The sequence below is a fragment of the Mirounga leonina genome, unplaced genomic scaffold (assembly GCF_011800145.1).
Source record: "Mirounga leonina isolate KUSES-001 unplaced genomic scaffold, KU_Mleo_1.0 Mir_200, whole genome shotgun sequence".
NCBI classification, from domain to species: Eukaryota; Metazoa; Chordata; class Mammalia; order Carnivora; family Phocidae; genus Mirounga; species Mirounga leonina.
Genome location: NW_023270503.1, coordinates 11,365,166 through 11,386,770, shown reverse-complemented (window position 1 = coordinate 11,386,770; position 21,605 = coordinate 11,365,166). Strand labels below are relative to the sequence as shown.

At 39.9% G+C, this 21,605-nt stretch overlaps 1 protein-coding gene and 1 long non-coding RNA gene across 8 annotated transcripts in view; one reads left to right on the top strand and one right to left on the bottom strand.

Annotated features, from left to right (window-relative positions):
* Positions 1-4,312: 4,312 nt before the first annotated feature.
* Positions 4,313-5,373, bottom strand: LOC118024657. Its single transcript, XR_004683163.1, has 2 exons — positions 5,093-5,373; positions 4,313-4,980 (listed from the first exon to the last, which is right to left on the bottom strand). It is a non-coding gene; the product is annotated as an uncharacterized LOC118024657 (long non-coding RNA).
* A 55-nt stretch (positions 5,374-5,428) lies between these two features.
* Positions 5,429-21,605, top strand: part of GGNBP2 (gametogenetin binding protein 2) — a 32,057-nt gene continuing 15,880 nt past the window's right edge. For 4 of the 7 annotated variants that reach the window (XM_035026655.1, XM_035026654.1, XM_035026650.1 and 1 more), the window contains exons 1-5: positions 5,429-5,633; positions 6,144-6,339; positions 13,490-13,570; positions 15,446-15,699; positions 17,548-17,646. In XM_035026655.1, the coding sequence (XP_034882546.1) occupies positions 6,247-6,339; positions 13,490-13,570; positions 15,446-15,699; positions 17,548-17,646 (527 nt within the window). In that variant the 5' untranslated portion in view covers positions 5,429-5,633; positions 6,144-6,246. Of the gene's footprint in view, positions 5,634-6,084; positions 6,340-6,395; positions 6,541-13,489; positions 13,571-15,445; positions 15,700-17,547; positions 17,647-21,605 lie in introns of those variants that run through there. The other 3 variants (XM_035026652.1, XM_035026649.1, XM_035026653.1) reach the window with 3 other exon arrangements.

The window sequence follows — 21,605 nt, the reverse complement described above, 5'->3', positions numbered from 1 at the left end:
GACTGTAATAAGAGATGAGGAAGGACACTATATCCTACTTAAAGGGTCTATCCAACAAGAAGATCTAACAATTGTAAATATCTATGCCCCTAACATGGGAGCAGCCAATTATATAAGGCAATTAATAACAAAAGCAAAGAAACACATTGACAACAATACAATAATAGTGGGGGACTTTAACACCTCCCTCACTGAAATGGACAGATTGTCTAAGCAAAAGATCAACAAGGAAATAAAGGCTTTAAATGACACACTGGACCAAATGGACTTCACAGACATATTCAGAACATTCCATCCCAAAGCAACGGAATACACATTCTTCTCTAGTGCCCATGGAACATTCTCCAGAATCGATCACATCCTAGGTCATAAATCAGGTCTCAACCGGTACCAAAAGATTGGGATCATTCCCTGCCTATTTTCAGACCACAATGCTTTGAAACTAGAACTCAATCACAAGAGGAAAGTCGGAAAGAACTCAAATACATAGAGGCTAAAGAGCATCCTACTGAAGAACGAATGGGTCAACCAGGAAATTGAAAGAAGAATTTTTAAAATTCATGGAAACCAATGAAAATGAAAACACATCTGTTCAAAATCTTTGGGATGCAGCAAAGGCAGTCCTAAGAGGAAAGTATATAGCAATACAAGCCTTTCTCAAGAAACAAGAAAGGTCTCAAGTACACAACCTAACCCTACACCTAAAGGAGCTGGAGAAAGAAGAGCAAATAAAGCCTAAACCCAGCAGGAGAAGAGAAATAATAAAGATCAGAGCAGAAATCAATGAAATAGAAACTAAAAGACCAGTAGAACAGATCAACGAAACTAGGAGCTGGTTCTTTGAAAGAATTAACAAGATTGATAAACCCCTGGCCAGACTTATCAAAAAGAAAAGAGAAAGGACCCAAATCAACAAAATCATGAATGAAAGAGGAGAGATCACAACCAACACCAAAGAAATACAAACAATTATAAGAACATATTATGAGCAACTCTATGCCAGCAAATTAGATAACCTGGAAGAAATGGATGCATTCCTAGAGGTGTATCAACTACCAAAACTGAACCAGGAAGAAATAGAAAACCTGAACAGACCTATAACCACTAAGGAAATAGACGCAGTCATCAAAAATCTCCCAACAAACAAAAGCCCAGGGCCAGATGCTTCCCAGAGGAATTCTACCAAACATTTCAAGAAGAATTAATACCTATTCTTCTGAAACTGTTCCAAAAAATAGAAATGGAAGGAAAACTTCCAAACTCATTTTATGAGGCCACCATTACCTTGATCCCAAAACCAGACAAAGACCCCATCAAAAAGGAGAATTACAGACCAATATCCCTGATGAACATGGATGCAAAAATTCTCACCAAAATACTAGCCAATAGAATCCAACAGTACATTAAAAGGATTATTCACCACAACCAAGTGGGATTTATCCCTGGGCTGCAAGGTTGGTTCAACATCTGCAAATCAATCAACGTGATACAATACATTAACAAAAGAAAGAACAAGAACCATATGATCCTCTCAATAGATGCAGAAAAAGCATTTGACAAAGTACAGCATCCTTTCTTGATCAAAACTCTTCAGAGTATAGGCATAGAGGGTACATACCTCAATATCATAAAAGCCATCTATGAAAAACCTACAGCGAATATCATTCTCAATGGGAAAAAACTGAGAGCTTTCCCCCTAAGTTCAGGAATGCAGCAGGGATGTCCACTATCACCACTGCTATTCAACATAGTATTAAAAGTCCTAACCACAGGGCGCCTGGGTGGCTCAGTTGGTTAAGCGACTGCCTTCGGCTCAGGTCATGATCCTGGAGTCCCGGGATCGAGTCCCGCATTGGGCTCCCTGCTCAGCGGGGAGTCTGCATTTAAAAAAAAAAAAAAAAAAAGTCCTAACCACAGCAATCAGACAACAAAAAGAAGTCAAAGGCATCCAAATCGGCAAAGAAGAAAACTCTCACTGTTTGCAGATGAAATGATACTTTATGTGGAAAACCCCAAAGACTCCACCCCAAAACTGCTAGAACTCATACAGGAATTCAGTCAAGTGGCAGGATATAAAATCAATGCACAGAAGTCAGTGGCATTCCTATACACCAACAACAAGACAGAAGAAAGAGAAATTAGGAGTCGATCCCATTTACAATTGCACCCAAAACCATGAGATACCTAGGAATAAATCTAACCAAAGAGGCAAAGGATCTGTACTCAGAAAACTATAAAATACTCATGAATGAAATTGAGGAAGACACAAAGAAATGGAAAAACATTCCATGCTCATGGATTGGAAGAACAAATATTGTGAAGATGTCAATGCTACCTAGAGCAATCTACACATTCAATGCAATCCCCATCAAAATGCCATCCACTTTTTTCAAAGAAATGGAACAAATAATCCTAAAATTTGTATGGAACCAGAAAAGACGCCGCATAGCCAGAGGAATGTTGAAAAAGAAAAGCAAAGCTGGCGTCATCACAATTCCGGACTTCCAGCTCTATTACAAAACTGTCATCATCAAGACAGTATGGTACTGGCACAAAAACAGACACGTAGATCAATGGAACAGAATAGAGAGCCCAGAAATGGACCCTCAACTCTATGGTCAACTCGTCTTTGACAAAGCAGGAAAGAATGTCCAGTGGCAGAAAGAGAGTCTCTTCAAAAAATGGTGTTGGGAAAACTGGACAGCCACATGCAGAAGAATGAAACTGGACCATTTCCTTAAACCACACACAAAAATAGACTCCAAATGGTTGAAAGACCTAAATGTGAGACAGGAGTCCTTCAAAATCCTAAAGGAGAACACAGGCAGCAACCTCTTTGACCTCAGCTGCAGCAACTTCTTCCTAGAAACATCGCCAAAGGCAAGGGAAGCAAGGGCAAAAATGAACTATTGGGACTTCATCAAGATAAAAAGCTTTTGCATAGCAAAAGAAACAGTCAACAAAGCCAAAAGACAACCGACAGAATGGGAGAAGATATTTGCAAATGACATATCAGATAAAGGGCTAGTATCCAAAATCTATAAAGAACTTATCAAACTCAACACCCAAAGAACAAAGAATCCAATCAAGAAATGGGCAGAAGACATGAACAGACATTTTTCCAAAGAAGACATCCAAATGGCCAACGGACACATGAAAAAGTGCTCAACATCGCTCGGCATCAGGGAAATCCAAATCAAAACCTCAATGAGATACCACCTCACACCAGTCAGAATGGCTAAAATTAACAAGTCAGGAAACGATGGATGTTGGCGAGGATGCAGAGAAAGGGGAACCCTCCTACACTGTTGGTGGGGATGCAAGCTGGTGCAGCCACTCTGGAAAACAGTATGGAGGTTCCTCAAAAAGTTGAAAATAGAGCTACCATACGATCCAGCAATTGCACTACTGGGTATTTACCCCAAAGATACAAAAGTAGGGATCCGAAAGGGTACGTGCACCCCGATGTTTATAGCAGCAATGTCCACAATAGCCGAACTGTGGAAAGAGCCAAGATGTCCATCGACAGATGAATGGATAAAGAAGATGTGGTATATATACACAATGGAATATTATGCAGCCATCAAAAGGAATGAGATCTTGCCATTTGCAATGACATTGATGGAACTGCAGGGTATTATGCTGAGCGAACTAAGTCAATCAGAGAAAGACATGTATCATATGACCTCACTGATAAGAGGAATTCTTAATCTCAGGAAACAAACTGAGGGTTGCTGGAGTGGGGGGGTGGGGTGGGAGGGATGGGCTGACTGGGTGATAGACACCGGGGAGGGTATGTGCTCTGGTAAGTGCTGTGAACTGTGCAAGACTGTTGAATCTCAGATCTGTACCTATGAAACAAATAATGCAATATATGTTAAGAAAAAAAAAGAAGATAGCGGGAGGGGAAGAATGAACGGGGGAAATCGGAGGGGTAGACAAACCATGAGAGATGGACTCTGAAAAACAAACTGAGGGTTCTAGAGGGGAGGGGGGTGGGAGGATGGGTTAGCCTGGTGATGGGTATTGAAGAGGGCACGTTCTGCATGGAGCACTGGGTGTTATGCACAAACAACGAATCATGGAACACTACATCTAAAACTAATGATGTAATGTGTGGGGATTAACATAACAATAAAAAAATTTAAAAAAAAAGTCCTAAGTTTGGCTATGTAGTCTAACCCGTCAGAAGCTGCATGCTCGTCCTATATGCCTACACGATCTAAGCTAACAATCACGTTGTTCTGCTCGCCAAACATGGCCAAAAGACACAAATAATAAATACTGGATAATCACACCTTTGGGACTGAACAATGGTTCTTCCAGTTTATTATGTCACCCAACCTAACAGTGACAACACAATGTCATAAGTGAACATGGCTAAAGATGTACTGCGGGGTTTTTTGTTGTTGCGAGTCTCTAAGATTTGAGGTGACGAAAATACTTTTTACAGATCAGTATCACTGCTCTAGCCTAGTCTACCAGGAAATACAGATGTCATCAGGATTAGTTAGTTGTAAGAGCAGCAAATGGACTTATCCTTAAAGTCATCAAGACTTTCATAGGCAAAGTACTTCCCAATAACTGGTTTTGGCTTTACAACAGGCCTCCAAAGCCTTCAAGGTAGGAAATGAGTACATGGTGGCACGCAGAGTGTAGATGAATTGCCTTTATAGCGGCTCTGCTTCTCAGGAGAGGGTCAGAGGGAAGGGCCTTTACCCGTCCCAGTACTTTGCCCAGGGGAATCCGTGTCCCGAGTCCCTAAGTTAATATTAACCCGGCCCAAGAAGTTTCTCTGGCGAGTGCGTTCACGAGCCTCTCCTCACAGTCTTCCATCTGCCTCTAGTGTAGCAGCTACAACGCAAAACCGTCAGCACTTAGTTTCCCTCGGCGGGATCTTGACGCAATCGCAGTCAAGGAAGCAGTGATGCGGCTGCCTCCCGGTGAATCAGGGCGTTCAGGGAAAGCGGCGTCAACTACCTGGAAACCAAGCCCGGAGTTTCTCGCTCTCCCTCCAGACGCTCGTCTCCCCTTCCCTCATCCCGCTTTCCGCTCCCACTGACTTGGAAAGCCTCAGCTCCTTCCCACTTACCGAAGTCCTCCCGGGGCCTCGACCCTCGGGTGGGCACTGAGTCAGCTCGGCTCGGCACCCTTCGGCCCTCGGGAGAGCGGTTCCCAGGCCCGAGCGGCAGGGGGACAGAGGTTCGGGCCTATTCACTCCTCCTGGCGGCCCTATTTCGGATTTATTTGGGTAGCTAGACTCGGGGGAGGGGGTCGGTCACGCGTTCGAGAAGCCCGAGGGAGCACCCCCACCCCCTCCCCCAGGGTTTCGAAAGAGGCAACCCGGGAGCGGCGGTCTACAGTCTCGCGAGAGGAGGCGCCCCCCCCCCCGCCCGGAGTTCTCGGCCCCTCCCTGCCCCACCCTCCCCACGTCCCCCGCCCTCCCTCCCCCACTCCCCGTGGCGCGAGCGGCTGACTGAGCCTGGAGAGGAAACAGCATTCGGAGCTGCGCTCCCGCCCAGGCCGGCCCTGACGCGGGCCTCGTCAGCCGGTAACGGGGAGCAGAGGTGGGGGCCAGGGAGGCGACCACGAAAACGGTGAAGGTCAGAACCGAGAGGCCTCCTCCGAGAAGGGTGAGGAAAGGGTCTGAGCCTCCTTCTACAGACTCTGCAGAGCTGAGGCGGGGTCGACCCCTCCCAGGGGCGGGGTCGCGCTGGGCAACTGCAGCCCTGGGGACTGACTGGGCGGGGCGCGCCAAGAAAGGGGAGGAAGGGGTCAGCTGGGGGTTGAGGGCTCTCCGGCGGCGGGAAGCAGGAGGTGGGCTGTGGGGCTGAGGCCGTGGGTGGGGTCCTGGAGCTGGGACTCCGGTGACGGGCTGGGGAAGCCCCGGGGCCAGCGGGTCCCTTCCGCCTCTCCTTTGGACCCTGACTGGAGGCCGGCGGGGGTGGGGGCAGGGGAGGGCGAGCGGCGCGAGGGGGCGGGTCCCGGCGCTACTCGGCGCTGATTGGCTGAGCGCGTGTGGAATCGGGTGATGGGAAACGCAGCCCGGTTCTCCCGTGCCCTCCTGCTCCTCTCCCTCCCCACCGTGGCGAATGTGCTGCGCGGCGGCGGGTGCTTACGCTCGCGGGGTTTGGCTGTTGCAGGCAGGAGCTGGGAGGAGGCGGCAGCGGCAGCGGCAGGAGCAGCGGCGGCGGCGGCGGCAGCTGGGAGGAGGTGGTGACGGTGGCAACGGCAGCGTCGGGGACGATGGCGCGACTGGTGGCAGTGTGCAGGGACGGGGAGGAGGAGTTCCCCTTCGAGAGGAGGCAGATTCCCCTCTACATAGACGACACCCTCACGGTGAGCGGGCCGGGCCGGGCCGGGCTCGCCGCTCCCCTGGCAGCTGTTTCCCCTCCTCCCCCTCCCCCAGGCCGAGCGCTGCGCACTGGAGAAAGAGTGTGTTGCAACTCCTAGGCGAGGCCTCCTCTCCGGCAGGCCCCACAAACTCGCCTTTGCAGTGTGTCGCACGGTAACCTCTGCGGGCCCCTAGCCCAGCGCTCCGTAAGCATTTCGAGCCCCTCTCGCCAGATTTTCCTTCCTTTTTGAACCTCTTGCTTTCCCCTGCCTCTGAGCGAGACGCTGCTTTTGCCAAAGCCCGCGCCTCGGAGAGGAGTTGAAGGATCTTGGGCGTTTAGGGCCTATCCTTTACAGAATCCACCTACCCTCGGGGAAGCTTCATTATCTGGAAATGTCGCAGCTGCACTGCTACCTGTATATTTTCTCTCTCAATATTATAGCTCACTACGGGAGCTTAATTACTTAAGGCAGAGTGACATGCTCTCGCACAGTAAAGATTCCACTAAAATGATTTGGTTTCATTGCAAATAGTGTCATATTGCCTAGTACATTAACACTCTTTGAAATGAGTGTAGTGCTAGGCCATGACTCTTCAAAATGGATTTTCTTGGCAGTAGTTATTTTTTAGTGTACAGGTAGCCTTTTCTTTCTTTTTTTAATAAAGCAAAATTACTGAATGTGTAAGGGCATTATAAAAAGCTGATTGTTCATCTCGAGTGTCAAAACCCACTTCTGGGTAGTTTTCTTTTTTAGAGTTGATGGTAGTATAGCATTACTGACCCTCTGCGCTGTGTTGCTGTACTATTTCCTTTGAAAGGAAATGGCAGAAATTTGAATTGAATCTGAACAGGAAATGAGTGCAGTTGCTTGCCACTATTTCGTAAAAAATGAAATGAACCTTTTCTGAATATCTTTTGAAATCTGCATTTTGATGATGCTGAAGCTTTGGATTATACATTTGCCTATTTTGATAGGTGCAACTCAGTCTCTTTATCATATTACCTTTGCCTTTTTGCTTTTCAGAGGCAGTTCTGTTTTGTTCTTGAATTTTTTTTGGGCAAATATCTATTGAAGTTTTTTCAAATTTTATATAAAATGCAAGTCATTGTAGAGCTGCCACTCTGTGCCTTTCTGTTTGCCAGTCTCAAGACTTGATTGAGCTGCAGTATTTTTAGATTAGAAGAGCTATTTGGTGACTTAATTTGTTAGAACTTTTTATGTGAAAGCATCTTTTTTTTTCATGGAAAGAAAGTGCATTTTTTTTTTCATGGAAAAAGAATGATTTGGCCTGACATAAGGTAAATAGAGTTTGTGTTGATGCATTAGAAAGTGCCTGTATGCCTTGATTATGATTTCTGTATTTTTTACATTAAAAGTATAATGGAATTGTATCTTAAGTTAAAAAACTAGCACTCTGATCAAATTAAATGATGCATTTCTCCATTTGAAAACTCCTAATATGAGTTCATTTGTTACTTTCTTCTCTTCCTCTTCTTACACAAACACTTTTCTAGAGCACGTAATTTGGTATAAACTTTCTATGATTATTGTCCCACAGTGTCTTTGAAGTTTAAAAAAATCCAATGGGTTTAGACATAAGGTTACTTTTGAGTGTATAATATCAAAACATAGGGGAAATCAACATAAATTTGAATATTTACAGCATTTTAAAAGACCCTTATTGACACTTCCTGACACTTCTTTATGGTCACATAACCACCTTTTGTGCGAATGGAGCATTGATAGATCTGTCATATAGCACTTTAAAACAGTGGGTGTTTTTATACTCTGTTCTCTGTACAGTGATACTAGTTTCTAAAATTTTCCATAGAAAAAGATGTAACCTTGCACGGTGATACGTGATTGTACTTATTTCTCCAGAGAAGTTGGGATTGGACTGAACCTGGTGATGGAGTTTTGCTTTTATTGTATTGTGGACTTGTGACCAAGGCAAATAAAATTTAGGGTCATTGAATTTAAATATCCCAAAATAGCATTTTATTTAGGAAAAGGTGCAGTTTTTCTTGTCTTTAGAAGGGTTTTTATCACTAGGAATGAGTGGGACTATTTATTGCTTTGTCTTGGAACTTGTGCATAGTCATTGAATGCTGGTTAGTGAAAATTCTTGTCAAAAATGCATTATATTTAGGGAAACAACTTTCAGAACTTTCTATCAAATACTACTCAAAAGAAGAAGACAGAGCAAACACCTGTTGGGGAAGAGGGAGGGAAGATGCCTGTAGCAGAAGTTTATGCTCTGCACTGGTCCACTGATAGTTTGATGGCAGTGTATCCCTGAAGTTAACATTTGGTCTGGTCTTTGTTCTTAGGGTCCATAGGTAATGCATTGAAAAAAGGTTGTGTGATCTTTATTTCAAGTAGTCTTAGAATCTTGTTAGCGCCTACATGTTAAGTCTGGTTACAGCTTTCACAGTTCAGTTACAAATGTTGTATCATTTTAGTAACAGAAGTTGAAACCTCTAGCCTTAATTCTACGTGATTTTAGGTTGGACTTTATAAAATGAAATTGAGAAGCTTGTATGTGAGGAAGTAGTCTCCTCCTTTACGTGGTATGTTAAATCCACGTTGAAGACTCATTTGGTAATTCTTAGTGGGTTTGAATACTTGAGTACAGCTGATATAGGTGTATTTGAGAAAATCCCAAAGAAGTAAGTTGGTGGAATATTTAGGAAAGTGGTATGCTGTGTGGCCAAAATGCTTTTTGGTGTTACTAGAATTGTAAAATAACAAATGGGCAGAATACGGATTTTATTTTAGAGATATTTTTGGAGAATTACAATTTTTACACATGATCTTAGCCAAAAGGCCGAGAAGCGATGGAGAATTACAATTTTTAAGTGAGTAGTTTTTTAAAAAAAAAATTAAGAGTCAAAATTTACACCCTTTATAAAATAATCTTGAAAAATAACGGTATAACAAAGAAAAAAAATTATCCTTAATCCTACTTTCCAGAGATAACTAAGGAGATAGCAGCATTTGCTATAATTCTAGTCATAGATACACACTTAGACGCAGAATTGAGATGTATTGTTTACTGTAACATTTTATATCTGGCTTTTTTTTCCCCCAGTAAATGTAATACTGAGAACATTTGTTCTTGTCATTCTTAAGCAGCTTTATTGGCCATATAATTTGTTGTGTGACATTCCATAATTTAATTATTCTTCCTTTGTGGATGTAGGGGTGATTCTACTTTTCACTATGAATAATATAAAAATATAAATAATGCATAAATCTAGGCATTAAATTTTTTTTTCTCAGGCTTTGAAGTACAGTTCTGGATCACAGAAGAGCCTTTTGTAAAGTTCTTGATACATAGTGTCACATTGCTATAATATTGCTGGGAAGCAGTTTACCCTCCTAATAATTCAAACAATCTAAATGGACTAGAGACTCTGATAATGGATTTTAATGGAGACATTAAAAGATAGTAAATGTTAACATATCCACATATATATATATATATATGGGGATTAGGTGTTTAGCATTTTTAAATTTAGTATTTAATGTTTTCTTTTAACTCTTAAGTATTTAATTGATTTTACCAAAGGTGATAGATGTTAGAAATAGCTGTGAGGATGAAGTAAAAAAGTAAAGCTAAAGTGACAGTGACTTTTAATAAATACAGATTTAATATTGTTGGTTAGAGCTTGTGAGAATGTGCTAAGAACAGATTATTTGTGGTCAGGAGAAACCAGGACAGATATTTAAGAGTGAAAGTGGGTAATGGATTCAATAAACTTTATAAAGCAGTAATTGCAGGACAATGACTGATTCTATTTTAGGCCAGTGAGGGAAAGGCAACCTCATCATGAAACAGAACACTAATGATTCCTCTGTGAAACCACACCTGAAATACTTTACATGACTGTCTTCCTTTAGGTAACCTAGAATCCGAAGATTAAGTCAAGGAAGCGGTTTTAAAGAATGGGAAAAAATAGTGCTACTCTCCTCTTTGTCTTCTCTTTTTCCTTTTTTCTTACTGTTCTCTCTGAACATTAAAGAGCATATAGTGATTTACCAGAAAACAGCAAGGTAAAAAGCCATTGTCCTATGTGTTTGAAAAGCAAGGACAGAATAATTTAGTGTGAGTGCAGAGTTTAACCAGGGTGGTATAGAGTAAGTACAAGAGAAAATTTAGTATTATCCAAGCCAGTGAAACCCAGGAAAGACACAGTAGTAGACCTAATCTTGACATTTATCTCTACTAGTTAGGTGAAAATCAAATGATCTGAAATGAAGATTAAAAAAAAATTTTTTTAACCCTGTCCCTTGTACCTTTTAGAAAGGATTCCTAAAGCAGGTATTATCCATTAAATTATATATATTTTAAATGTCAGCTGTTAGATCTCAGTGTTAGATTTGTTTTTTGACCTCTGCTTTAATTATTAAAACAATAAAACATAGTTGATAAAAATTCATTATACCGAGTCAGAATTTAGGATTTCACCTATGAACCAGACTGGAGAGACCTGGATTTGGTTAAATAAGGAGCATTCTTTGAATGTTCCTTAAATTGGTAGCTTTGATCTTAAAATAGTATAGGTAATTATCTTAATTTTTTTATGGTGGCAGTGGATACGTGGTGAAATGGTGTGCATTTGTATCAAACAAGTGAGAATGCAAATTAAGGCGTTAGTTGCTTAAATGGTAGATTTGGAGTGACCTGCAGTGTCCTGTTCAGTTACATGGCTTTAAAAGTTTTCCTACACCTTTTTTCTGACTTGACAGTATAGTTTCTTTGTGTTTTAAACCATGTAGTGATGACAAAAAACATGTGAGTTAACTGTACAGTACTATTAACTATTTTTATCTCTTACCAGTTTTCAAGGACCAGGATTTCTTTTTTTTTTTTTTTTTTAAGATTTTATTTATTTATTTGAGAGAGAGAGAATGAGAGACAGAGAGCATGAGAGGGAGGAGGGTCAGAGGGAGAAGCAGACTCCCTGCCAAGCAGGGAGCCTGATGTGGGACTTGATCCTGGGACTCCAGGATCATGACCTGAGCCGAAGGCAGTCGCTTAACCAACTGAGCCACCCAGGCGCCCAAGGACCAGGATTTCTAATATTGGGATTATTAATTTTTTAAAAAATTTGAGTAGACTGTTAAATATAAGTACAATGGACGGTATGGATCATTAGTTTTTTTTCCCATATATTTCTGTTATATACCAAGAATGGACAATGATGCAAGCACCAACTCAACAATCCCATTTAGAGTTCATTTAGAGCCACCTTGTTAAAGCAGACCAGTGACCAGTTTTACTTAGTACTGTTGGTGAAGTTAACATATGAAAGTGCATAGAACAACACCCGGTATATATGACGCTACACTAAATGTCATTATTATTACTACTACCAGTCTTCGGAGATATTAATAAGACTGTAAGAGGGAAGATTAGAGAGAAGTCAATAAACCTGAAAATGGGGTAATTGTTCCTTGAACCTATGAGATTTGGACATAATAGTCTATGTGTATGGAAGAAGAAACTTCCAGAACAATAAAGCTCTTGAGATGGAAGCATGTCTCTGAATATGGTATAATGAACATAGAATTGGAAGCAAGGAACACTGACTTTTCCCCCTTGGTAATAAACAGTATATATGCATTGTAATAAATTTGGGAAAGGTAGGAACACATAAAGGAAAAACTCTTAATCTTTTCACTGCCTAGAGATAGGCCACATCTAACATGCGTATTTTCTTTTTCTGTAAGAAAGTATACCTGCATACAAACATTTGAATCATTTTGTACATGCAATTTTTGGTTCTGTGAAATACAGTGGTATCCTGGATTGTTGAGTTGGTGCTTGCATCATTGTCCATTCTTGGTATCCCCTTGTCTCTACTTCACATATCCTGTGTTCCCCCCTTATCAAATTAAGAAAAGATCTATTCCTTTTACTTGTCTTTATTGTTCAGTCCTTAGTTTATTGTTAGAACAAGCATGTTTTAGGGCTGTTATTTCTAATGTGGAGGAAAAAGAGGGTCACGTCTATTAAAGCAGGTCTTTGTGGTGCTGGTTGGTGAAGAAGGAATCTTTTTAAGATCATGTTCAACTGGTTGGGGTATTTTTAGTGTTTTGTTTTTGCCTCAAATGGGTCTCTTTATCATGACTTCACTCTTTGGATATGTAGGAGTTTGTGGTCCTTGTCATCTGGAAATAGAAGTTTGTCCTAGCACAGTATGTTTAATACCTTTAACAATGTTTTAGTTAAGATATAAATGTGTTACTTTATTTCATTGTTTTGAAAGGCATACTTTTTTTGCTCCCACATTTTACCATCTCTGAAATTGGGATGTTTCTTTCATTTGGTGACATATCTAATAGTTATAAAGGCTCTTTCCTAGTGGTATGTAACCATGGTACTTTCTAAAATGAGTGGTGTCACAGATCAGTGACATGTGCTAATTAATAGTTCCCCATTATCTGATACTCAGAAACATCCTTTAGCTTTATATCCCTCTTCCTCTGGTAGGGAATTTTGATAATTGAATAAATATCTCTGTATCCTTTTTGTTCCTAATTAGAATAGACATTTAGTATATGCCAGGTATTGTTCTGAGTATTTCATATATGTGTGGTCCGTATGTGTATGGCCATTTGCATAATAAAGTTTAGTATATTCCATAATTAAGAGGAATAACTAAAAGTATGTGTAATGTAAAATATCAGGTTATTTTACATATTAATTATTATTATTGGCCTCTGCAACAAACACTTTTAAACATAATTTAATCTTTACAACCTACTCTATGAGAGATATTAAACATTATTACTTAATCTCATTTTACAAATGAGGAAGCTGAAAAATCAAACAGGTTAAGTAACTTGCCCAGAGTTACGACATACTTTTAAGTGGTGGAGCTGGGATTTGAACTCTTGTTTGCCTGACTTCATTGTCCTTGCTTCTAATGACTATACCATTCCTGGCTTTAGAAACTTATGTAACTTGGGTGGTGGTGGTGGTGGTGGTCTTAACTTCTTTTGACGGAGGGGGTGTGGGGGGGGGAGACTGGGATGTGCAATCCTGCTTTAGGGATCTATTTCTGTCCTAGGAGTTTATAAAATAGTTTGTAGCACGTGTTCAAAGAAGATAAAATAATTGATTTTCATTCTTTTGCATATTAAGATGGTGATGGAATTCCCTGACAATGTGTTAAATCTCGATGGGCATCAAAATAATGGTGCACAACTAAAGCAGTTTATTCAGGTAATATTTTTTAAACTTAATGTTTTAAATGGTGTGTGTGTGTGTTTTGAAGAGTCATTTAAAATTTTAGCTTTAAGTATTAGTTTCATTTTACCTGGGGCTCTCTAGGTCTTAAGATTGCACTGAAATTGCTTTCTTTCACTGTTGCTGTAGTGAATATATTTATGTACCTGTTATGTGAAAGAGGTTTGGTGGTGGTGTGTTATCACTGTACATGTGCCTATGGCTTTAATTTCACCAAGCCATCTTTCCCAGTTTTTGAAAGATAAGATGTACAGCTTTTCTTTAAGAACGTGTTGGTTTTCTTCTGTAGTGATTGTTTTGTTCAAGAAAAAAAAAAAAACAACTTGTACTATGAACTTTATGATTTTTATTTAATTTTTAAGCAATAGATACCTTATAAAACCCTGTATGTAATCAAGATAATGGAAGGTAAATTGCTATTTCACTTCAAAATTCTATTTCTCCTTTTGGAGAAAACTTTGAGTGAAAGGTTAATGGTAAATGTGAGAAAATTCTTGGGAGTATCTTACCCATCTTTTTTGGTAAAGCTAGAAACACTATTTGTAGTATAACTAACTCCATCCAGATAGAAGTTACTTACTAGAGTTTTGCCCATTTCTCTACAGCTGTGGTTCTCAGTCATTTTTCTACCTGATTGTCATAACCAACATAACATTCATATGCACCACCATATTACTTACTCACTGCAGGCTTCTACATAGGTAAGATAGGCCTTGTTCTCTCCCACTAATCTGTAACACACCTGTCCATACCTCCACGTTGAGAATTGTTGCTTTACATGATCACCATCCTAACTTGATTCCAGTAGCTAAACATAATGCGTTGGTAATTGAGAGGAAGACATGGCAAAGCTGTATTCCATCTTTATTTTTTTCTTTGTTTTAAAATTTTTTTTTTTTTAAAGATTTTATTTATTTATTTGAGAGAGAGAGAATGAGAGACAGAGAGCATGAGAGGGAGGAGGGTCAGAAGGAGAAGCAGACTCCCTGCCGAGCAGGGAGCCTGATGCGGGACTCGATCCTGGGACTCCAGGATCATGACCTGAGCCGAAGGCAGTCACTTAACCAGTTAGCCACCCAGGCGACCCTAAAAATTTTTTTTAAATTTTATTTATTTGAGAGAGAGAGCAGAGATAGCGACAGAGATAGCACGAGAGAGTATGAGCGGGGAGGAGAGGGAGAAGCTGGCTCCTCGCTGAGCAGGGAGCCCAATGTGGGACTCAATCCCAGGACCCTGCCGTCATGACCTGAGCTGAAGGCAGATGCTTAACTGACTGAGCCAACCAGGAACCCTAAAATTTTTTTTTATTTCAAGTGAGCATACTAAGCTTAATAGTCACTGACCAAACTAAATTTCCAGAGGCAGGGCTTCTTTTTGCTATGCTGAGGCACATACTGCTAGCCCTGACATCCTAAGCAGAGTTTTGTTTTGTTTTGTTTTAAAGATTATTTATTTATTTATTTATTAGAGAGAGAGAGAGTGCAAGCAGAGGGAGCGGCAGGCAGAGGGAGAGGGAGAAGCCGACTCCCTGCTCATCAGGGCGCCCCATGCGGGGCTCGATCCCAGGATCCTGGGATCATGACCTGAGCCAAAGGCAGACACTTAACCGTCTGAGCCACCCAGGCGCCCCAAGTTTTTTAGACCTCAGATGCTAGAACAGAGGGCTTTGTGGAGCAAACAGTACAGCTTGGGCAAGGCCGACTTGTTTTTCTGACTCCGTTGTAGATAGAGATGGCAAGTCCTGCCCATATTGTACTTACTACACAAAGACAGGAACCAGAAGTAGTAATGAAGAGAAATTTTATGTCTTTTTTAAGGACTGTTCTTCATTTTTCTTTTCCTCTTTCTCAGCGACATAGCATGCTTAAGCAGCAAGATCTAAGTATTGCCATGGTGGTGACATCACGTGAAGTATTGAGTGCACTTTCTCAGCTTGTCCCATGTGTTGGTTGTCGTCGCAGTGTGGAGCGCCTCTTTTCCCAGCTTGTAGAGTCTGGAAATCCTGCACTTGAACCCCTGACAGTAGGGCCCAAGGGAGTCCTATCTGTAACTCGAAGCTGCATGACTGATGCAAAGAAGCTTTATACCTTATTTTATGTACATGGGTAAGTGTAATCAATGGGGGTTAGATGACTTTGTTAAAAATTTTTAAACTTTGTGACAGTGGTAGCTCTTTTACTAAATTTGGTAGTGGCAAAGCTTGATTTCAAAATCAGTAATTTTATTGAGTATCTTCTGTGTGTCAGTGACTATATATATTGTTCTCATATGGAGAGAGGCAGGCAGTAGGCAAATACATGATTTGTCCAGTAAGTTATAAGTAAGGGAGATGAGAATGGTTGGGTGGAATTGATACGGAGGATGGTCAGGGAAGGCCTCTGTGATAAAATGACATTGAGTGTAGACTTGAGTAAAGTGAGTAAGTAAACCTTGTCGATATCTGGGGGAAGGCTCAGGAGGAGGAGCAAGTGTAAAGGTTCAAAGGTTGGAGTTTTCCTGGCATGTTTGAAGAACAGTAAGGAAGCCATTGTGGCTGGAGCCAGATGATTGAAGGGAACAGTAATAAAAGATGAGATCAGAAGAGTCATAAAAGGCCTACTTACGTAGTGCCATCCTGAGTTTTTTGTTACTGTTGGTTTTTTTTACTCTAAGACGGGAAGATTTGGGAGTGTTTTGAGCAGAGGAGGGACGTGGTCTGACTTGAACACCTCTGTGTTGAGAATAAGTGGAAGGGGAGAGAAACAAAGGCTATTTAATAATCCATGCAAGAGATAATGGTGACCAGTATGGTGGTCACAGAGGTAGTAAGAAATGGCTGGATCCTGGGTATATTTTGAGTAATGAGCCAGTAGTATTTTTGGATAGATTGGATATGGAGGACATCAAGGATGATTCTCAGATTTGGGATCTAAACAACAGGACCAGTGGTTTCCATTTACTGAGATGGGTAAGAATGGGAGGAGCAATTTTGCAGAGCTCACTTTTGGACATGTTAGAGATACCATTTGGGCATCCAGGTAGAGTTCACAGAGGTCTGCCCTAGAGATAAAAATTGGTGTCATCAGCATATATATAGTATTTGAATTATAAATAAACTACACACACACACGGACATAATTTAAATCTATGAGATGAGATGGTCATCAGAGACTGAATATAAATAGGAAATGAGAAGGTCTGAAGACCAAAGCCCTGGGTTTTTCTGTTTAGAGGTGATGGTAGAAAGTTAGGATTTTTTAGTGTACCTGAGAAAAGGCTTGCAGGGTTTTTGAACAGAACATAATGTGATTTTTGTTTTGAAAAGATCACTTCAGCTGCTGAGTGAAGCCTAGGATGTAAAGGCAAAGGGTGGGAAGCAAGGAGACCATTTGGGAGGTCAGCTATTGCACTTGGCTAAGCTAGAGAGGTGAGTTGGATATCGATGGTAATGGTGGAGGTGATAAAGGATATGATTCTGGATATATTCAAAAGTTAGAGTTGACAGGCTTTGCTGATTGGTTGGATGTAGGGTGTGGATATTAACTGTACACATTACTATATTTGCATAAAATTTCTGTTGATGGTTCCTCATCAAGGATAGTTTTTATTTAGATATTTTTTGAACGGGAAGATGGCTGAGAGGTAGCAATCAGTCATAAAATATGTGAGTGTCAGACACACTGCTAGATACAATGCAGATACAGGAATGAATGAGACAGATGCAGTCTAGGGGAATGAGTACATTGAATAGAACAGGTCTCTCTCAACATATTGACAGACTGGGAATGGAATGGAGAAGACAAGTGTACAGATTCTTCCCGGTTAGAATTTGTTTGATGAGAAATTTTCAAGGTCAGTGATGTATCTATAATACTTTAAATATACTTTGCACTAAAAGGTAGTAAATAGAGATTTTGAAAGTTCTGAAGAAAAATGAATATTAATCAAAATTTTAATGCTTTATTTTTGATTAGGTCCAAACTAAATGACATGATAGATGCTATTCCAAAAAGTAAAAAGAACAAGAGATGTCAGTTGCACTCCTTAGATACACACAAACCAAAACCTTTGGGGTAAGTAGAATCGACTATCAAGATGCTTTGTAATTGTTAAGATTTAAATGTTGATTGTATTTAGTAAAAAGAAAAAAAACACTGCTAGTTTTATTAATTAGTTAACACTACAACATAGGTTAAAATAAATCTGTCTTCCGATTCTATAAGGCCTTTTTGCATTGAGACTGTGTAGGGTCTGAATATAGATTTGATTTTTCTTTTGGAGATTTTTTTTCCTTATATTAAATATGTTTCAGAGGAAGAAAGTTGAGATCTTTATGGATATTTATTTAGCCAACACTAAGTGTTTCAAAGTAGTGATATCATTATTTGATCTATATATAGTCATAATGTATAAATTATTTTTCTTGTCTTTCTTACCTCTAGGTCTCCCTAATAATTTATCAAGGATTAAAAAAAAGTCTTGGATCAGTTGTAGCAATGTGTATTTATGTAACTAATCTGCAATTTTGTTCTGGTTAGGTGGTACAAATGCAGGAGGCTGCTTTTGCCCCCATCTCCCAGCACATTGTTACATTTGCCCCCTACAAAATTGCTTGAGGTTGCGGGTGGTAAGGAAAAGCCATGGAATTTGAAGGGGGGTTCTAAGAAGTAACTTGTGTTTTGAAGAGAATGGGATGATATAAAACAATACTGGGTTGCTTTAAAAATCAGTTTTTTAATATCTCATTAATAGTGTTGACACCATTGTTGTATAGACCTTTTCCTTCCTGGTAAAAGACCTGGATGACCAGGTGGTGATATGTTAATAATCTATTAACAAGTTTGTTTGTTTTCCTGTACTCAGGAACAAGATTTTTAAAAAATTTTATTATGAAAACTGCCAAACACATAGGAAAGTAGAGAGACTATTCAGGAACCTTCCTTCCTACCAAATATCTTCACCCAGATTCAGTAGTGTTATCAAGATTTGTCACATATGTTTTATTTATCCATCTTTTTCTTTGCTGAAGTATTTTAAAACAAGTCCCAGGCATCATGCTTTTTTACTCCTACATATTTCCACATCTATCTCTAAATACATGGACATTATCTTTCATAACAACAGTGCCATTATAACACTTAACAGAAGTAACTATAATAATCTAATACCCAGTTTAGATTTCCACAGCTTTCTCTAAAAGTGTCTTTTTACATGGATTTGTTAGAATCAGGATCCAGACAAGAACCACAAAGTATATATCTAAATGTGAGAGTACTCTGAACCTTCAGTGAAGCTCTATACAACCTGAAGTGGTTATCAAAAGAAAATTACTTTACATACCTGATTTACCAACATCTTTAGAGAATTCCTGTCTTTCTAAATGTAAAACTCAGTCTAGTTTTCTCATTATACAGTATCTTTAACTGAATGACCTGTTGGCTAAAGCCACAGAGTAGTATCGTATTATAAAAAGCCTGCCTTGTGGTTTTTTTGTTATAAATATTCTTCATTGCAGAACCAAAGAGCAACAGATCTCAGTATCTTACACATCTGCTCATTGTTACCTTCCTTCAAAGACCAGTTCTACTTTTGCTCTGGGTTCCATTTCTTCTTGTTCTCAGTGACTTTGCTTTATTAATTACCTACTTTTGTTAAATTGACATAAGCTATGTTTTCCTAAAAACAAAAACAAACCTCCACAGACTTCACATTCCCCTTCAGCCACAGCACCACCACAAAGCCAAATGTTTTAGGAGGAGGTTTGCTGAATTATGGAATCAGTATGAGTTGATCTGGGGCACTGTCTCCTAAGGTAGCTTCAGTTATTCCCACGTGCCATCTGGATAGCAGGCCAGGGAGTACAGTGTGCTTAGGCAAGACTCCCTCTCCTCCACTTTGGATGGCCACTGCCATTGTATGATACTGTGACTCTCCATTTTACGTATTTCCACTGTTATTCCCCCCCTTTCTCTGTTTAGACTTTCTCCAGGGAAGTGTTAACAATTGATTAGGTTTCAGCCTAATCAATGGCAGCAGTCCAGCTCAGCTTTCCTGAGAGTTCTTGTATCCATGCAAGTAACCCCAAGTTACTGGCTGCCTGGGAGTAAGTTTGAGATCCAGAAGAAAAGTCTGGGCTACATTTGTAGGCCTGTTGCTGATAACTGAAGATTATCTTAGAGAATAGTATGTCACATCTGTCTGGAGAGAGAGTAAGAAGGAAGAATGCTGAGGAATTCATTCAGTTTATTGGTAGAAAAGAAGCTAGTAAAGAAACTTGGGAAAGAGTGGCCAGAGAGGTAGGAGGAAGCCAAGGGAAAAGAGTGTTTCATGGGGGTCTGGTCAGCTGTGTTGAATGCTGCTGAGTCATCAAGGACCCAGCAGTGTCCATTGGATATAGCAACACTGTGATAATTGGTAATCTTGATGACCAAATCTGTGGTTGAGTGGAAACAATTCAGATCAGAATGGGTAGAAAAGTGATTGCGATATAACGTTGTAGTGGATTAAGCTGTGAGAGGAAAGTACGGGAGTGGAAAGACTTCTTTTTCAGAAAGCTTGATCTTGAAGGAATGATATAAAGACAGTTTAGAGAGGTTATGGATAAAATCTTGATTTGAACTACAGCATTTTTTTTAAAGGATTAATGCTCTCATGTTCTGATGATATAATAATCGTTCCCCAGCTCTGATTTCATGAACCTTTTCCTCAATTGTGAGAACTTGGGTTTGAGAGTTGATCAGTTGTAGGAGATTATGGATCACTCAAGCATAATTAGAAAAAGAGGAAATATGGGCGTTGAGAGTAGAAGGATAGAACATGGAAGTCAGAGGGGAGTGGTAGAGGTCTTTGTTTCAAATTAGAGTGCTGAACCTTGCTTGAGCCCTTGTGACAGGGAATAGGGAGTTGAAATGTACGGATGAACTTAAAATGGTGGGCAGGGAGTTGAGAAATACCTGTTTAGCTATATAGAGTAGGTTAAGTAAAGATACAGAGGTTTTTCCATCTCAAGCATCCAAGGTAACGAATTTCTAGGGCTGCAGTGAGACCTGCAAAGGAATAGGCAGGAGCCAGTTGTTCAGAATCATGAAATAATCAAGAAGAATATCATTGAATGGAATAGAGACACACATTTCTCTTGGAATTTACATCTGCAACAAAGCAAAATGCATGACCAGCACTACATTGAAACCTGTGGGGGAGGGAGAGTCTGGGAAGTTTTTAGTAAGTTTTTAAAAAATTATTTATATAGGGGCGCCTGGATGGCTCAGTTGGTTAAGCGACTGCCTTCGGCTCGGGTCATGATCCCAGGGTCCTGGGATTGAGCCCCGCGTCGGGCTCCCTGCTCGACGGGAAGCCTGCTTCTTCCTCTCCCTCCCCTGCTTGTGTTCCCTCTCTCGCTGTCTCTCTCTCTCTCTGTCAATTAAATAAAATCTTTTAAAAGTAAATAAAAATTATATAGTATTTATTACTGATATAGGCAGTGTAAAGTGTTCATCTTAGTGTGCTCTCTTTAATTCAGTAAGTGTAAAAATTTGTTTACTATAATTAGATTAATCTGATTTTTTTTTTTTCCTCAGCTACTTATAAATGTGAAGGTAGAGAAGAGTTGTTGCCATGGGTTAGATATAAAACCACATTAAGTAGATCAAAACTTCTTAGAATTTTCAATTTGTGGACGATTGATCCATGTTTATAGGTGAAAATGTTGTTTTTCTAGTTCTGTTGACTTTAAAGCATTCCAAGTAGATTTGCTCATAAAATGCTTAGTATTTTAATGAGTTGGTATCTTGATAAATGTAAATGTTGTTAAATTGTGTCAAATAAGCTTAATAAGTTGAGCAGAAATTTTTATGTAAAGGTATGAGCATATGTTTAAATAGTATTTAATATGGTTAAAATGAATATGTAATTATATACAAATTTGTAAACTTATTCTACTACTGTAAATGTATTAAAGAGTTGATGATTTTAATTTAGACTATAGAAATTATGCCTTCAGATCATCTCTGTCACTAAGCTTTGTACTATACTG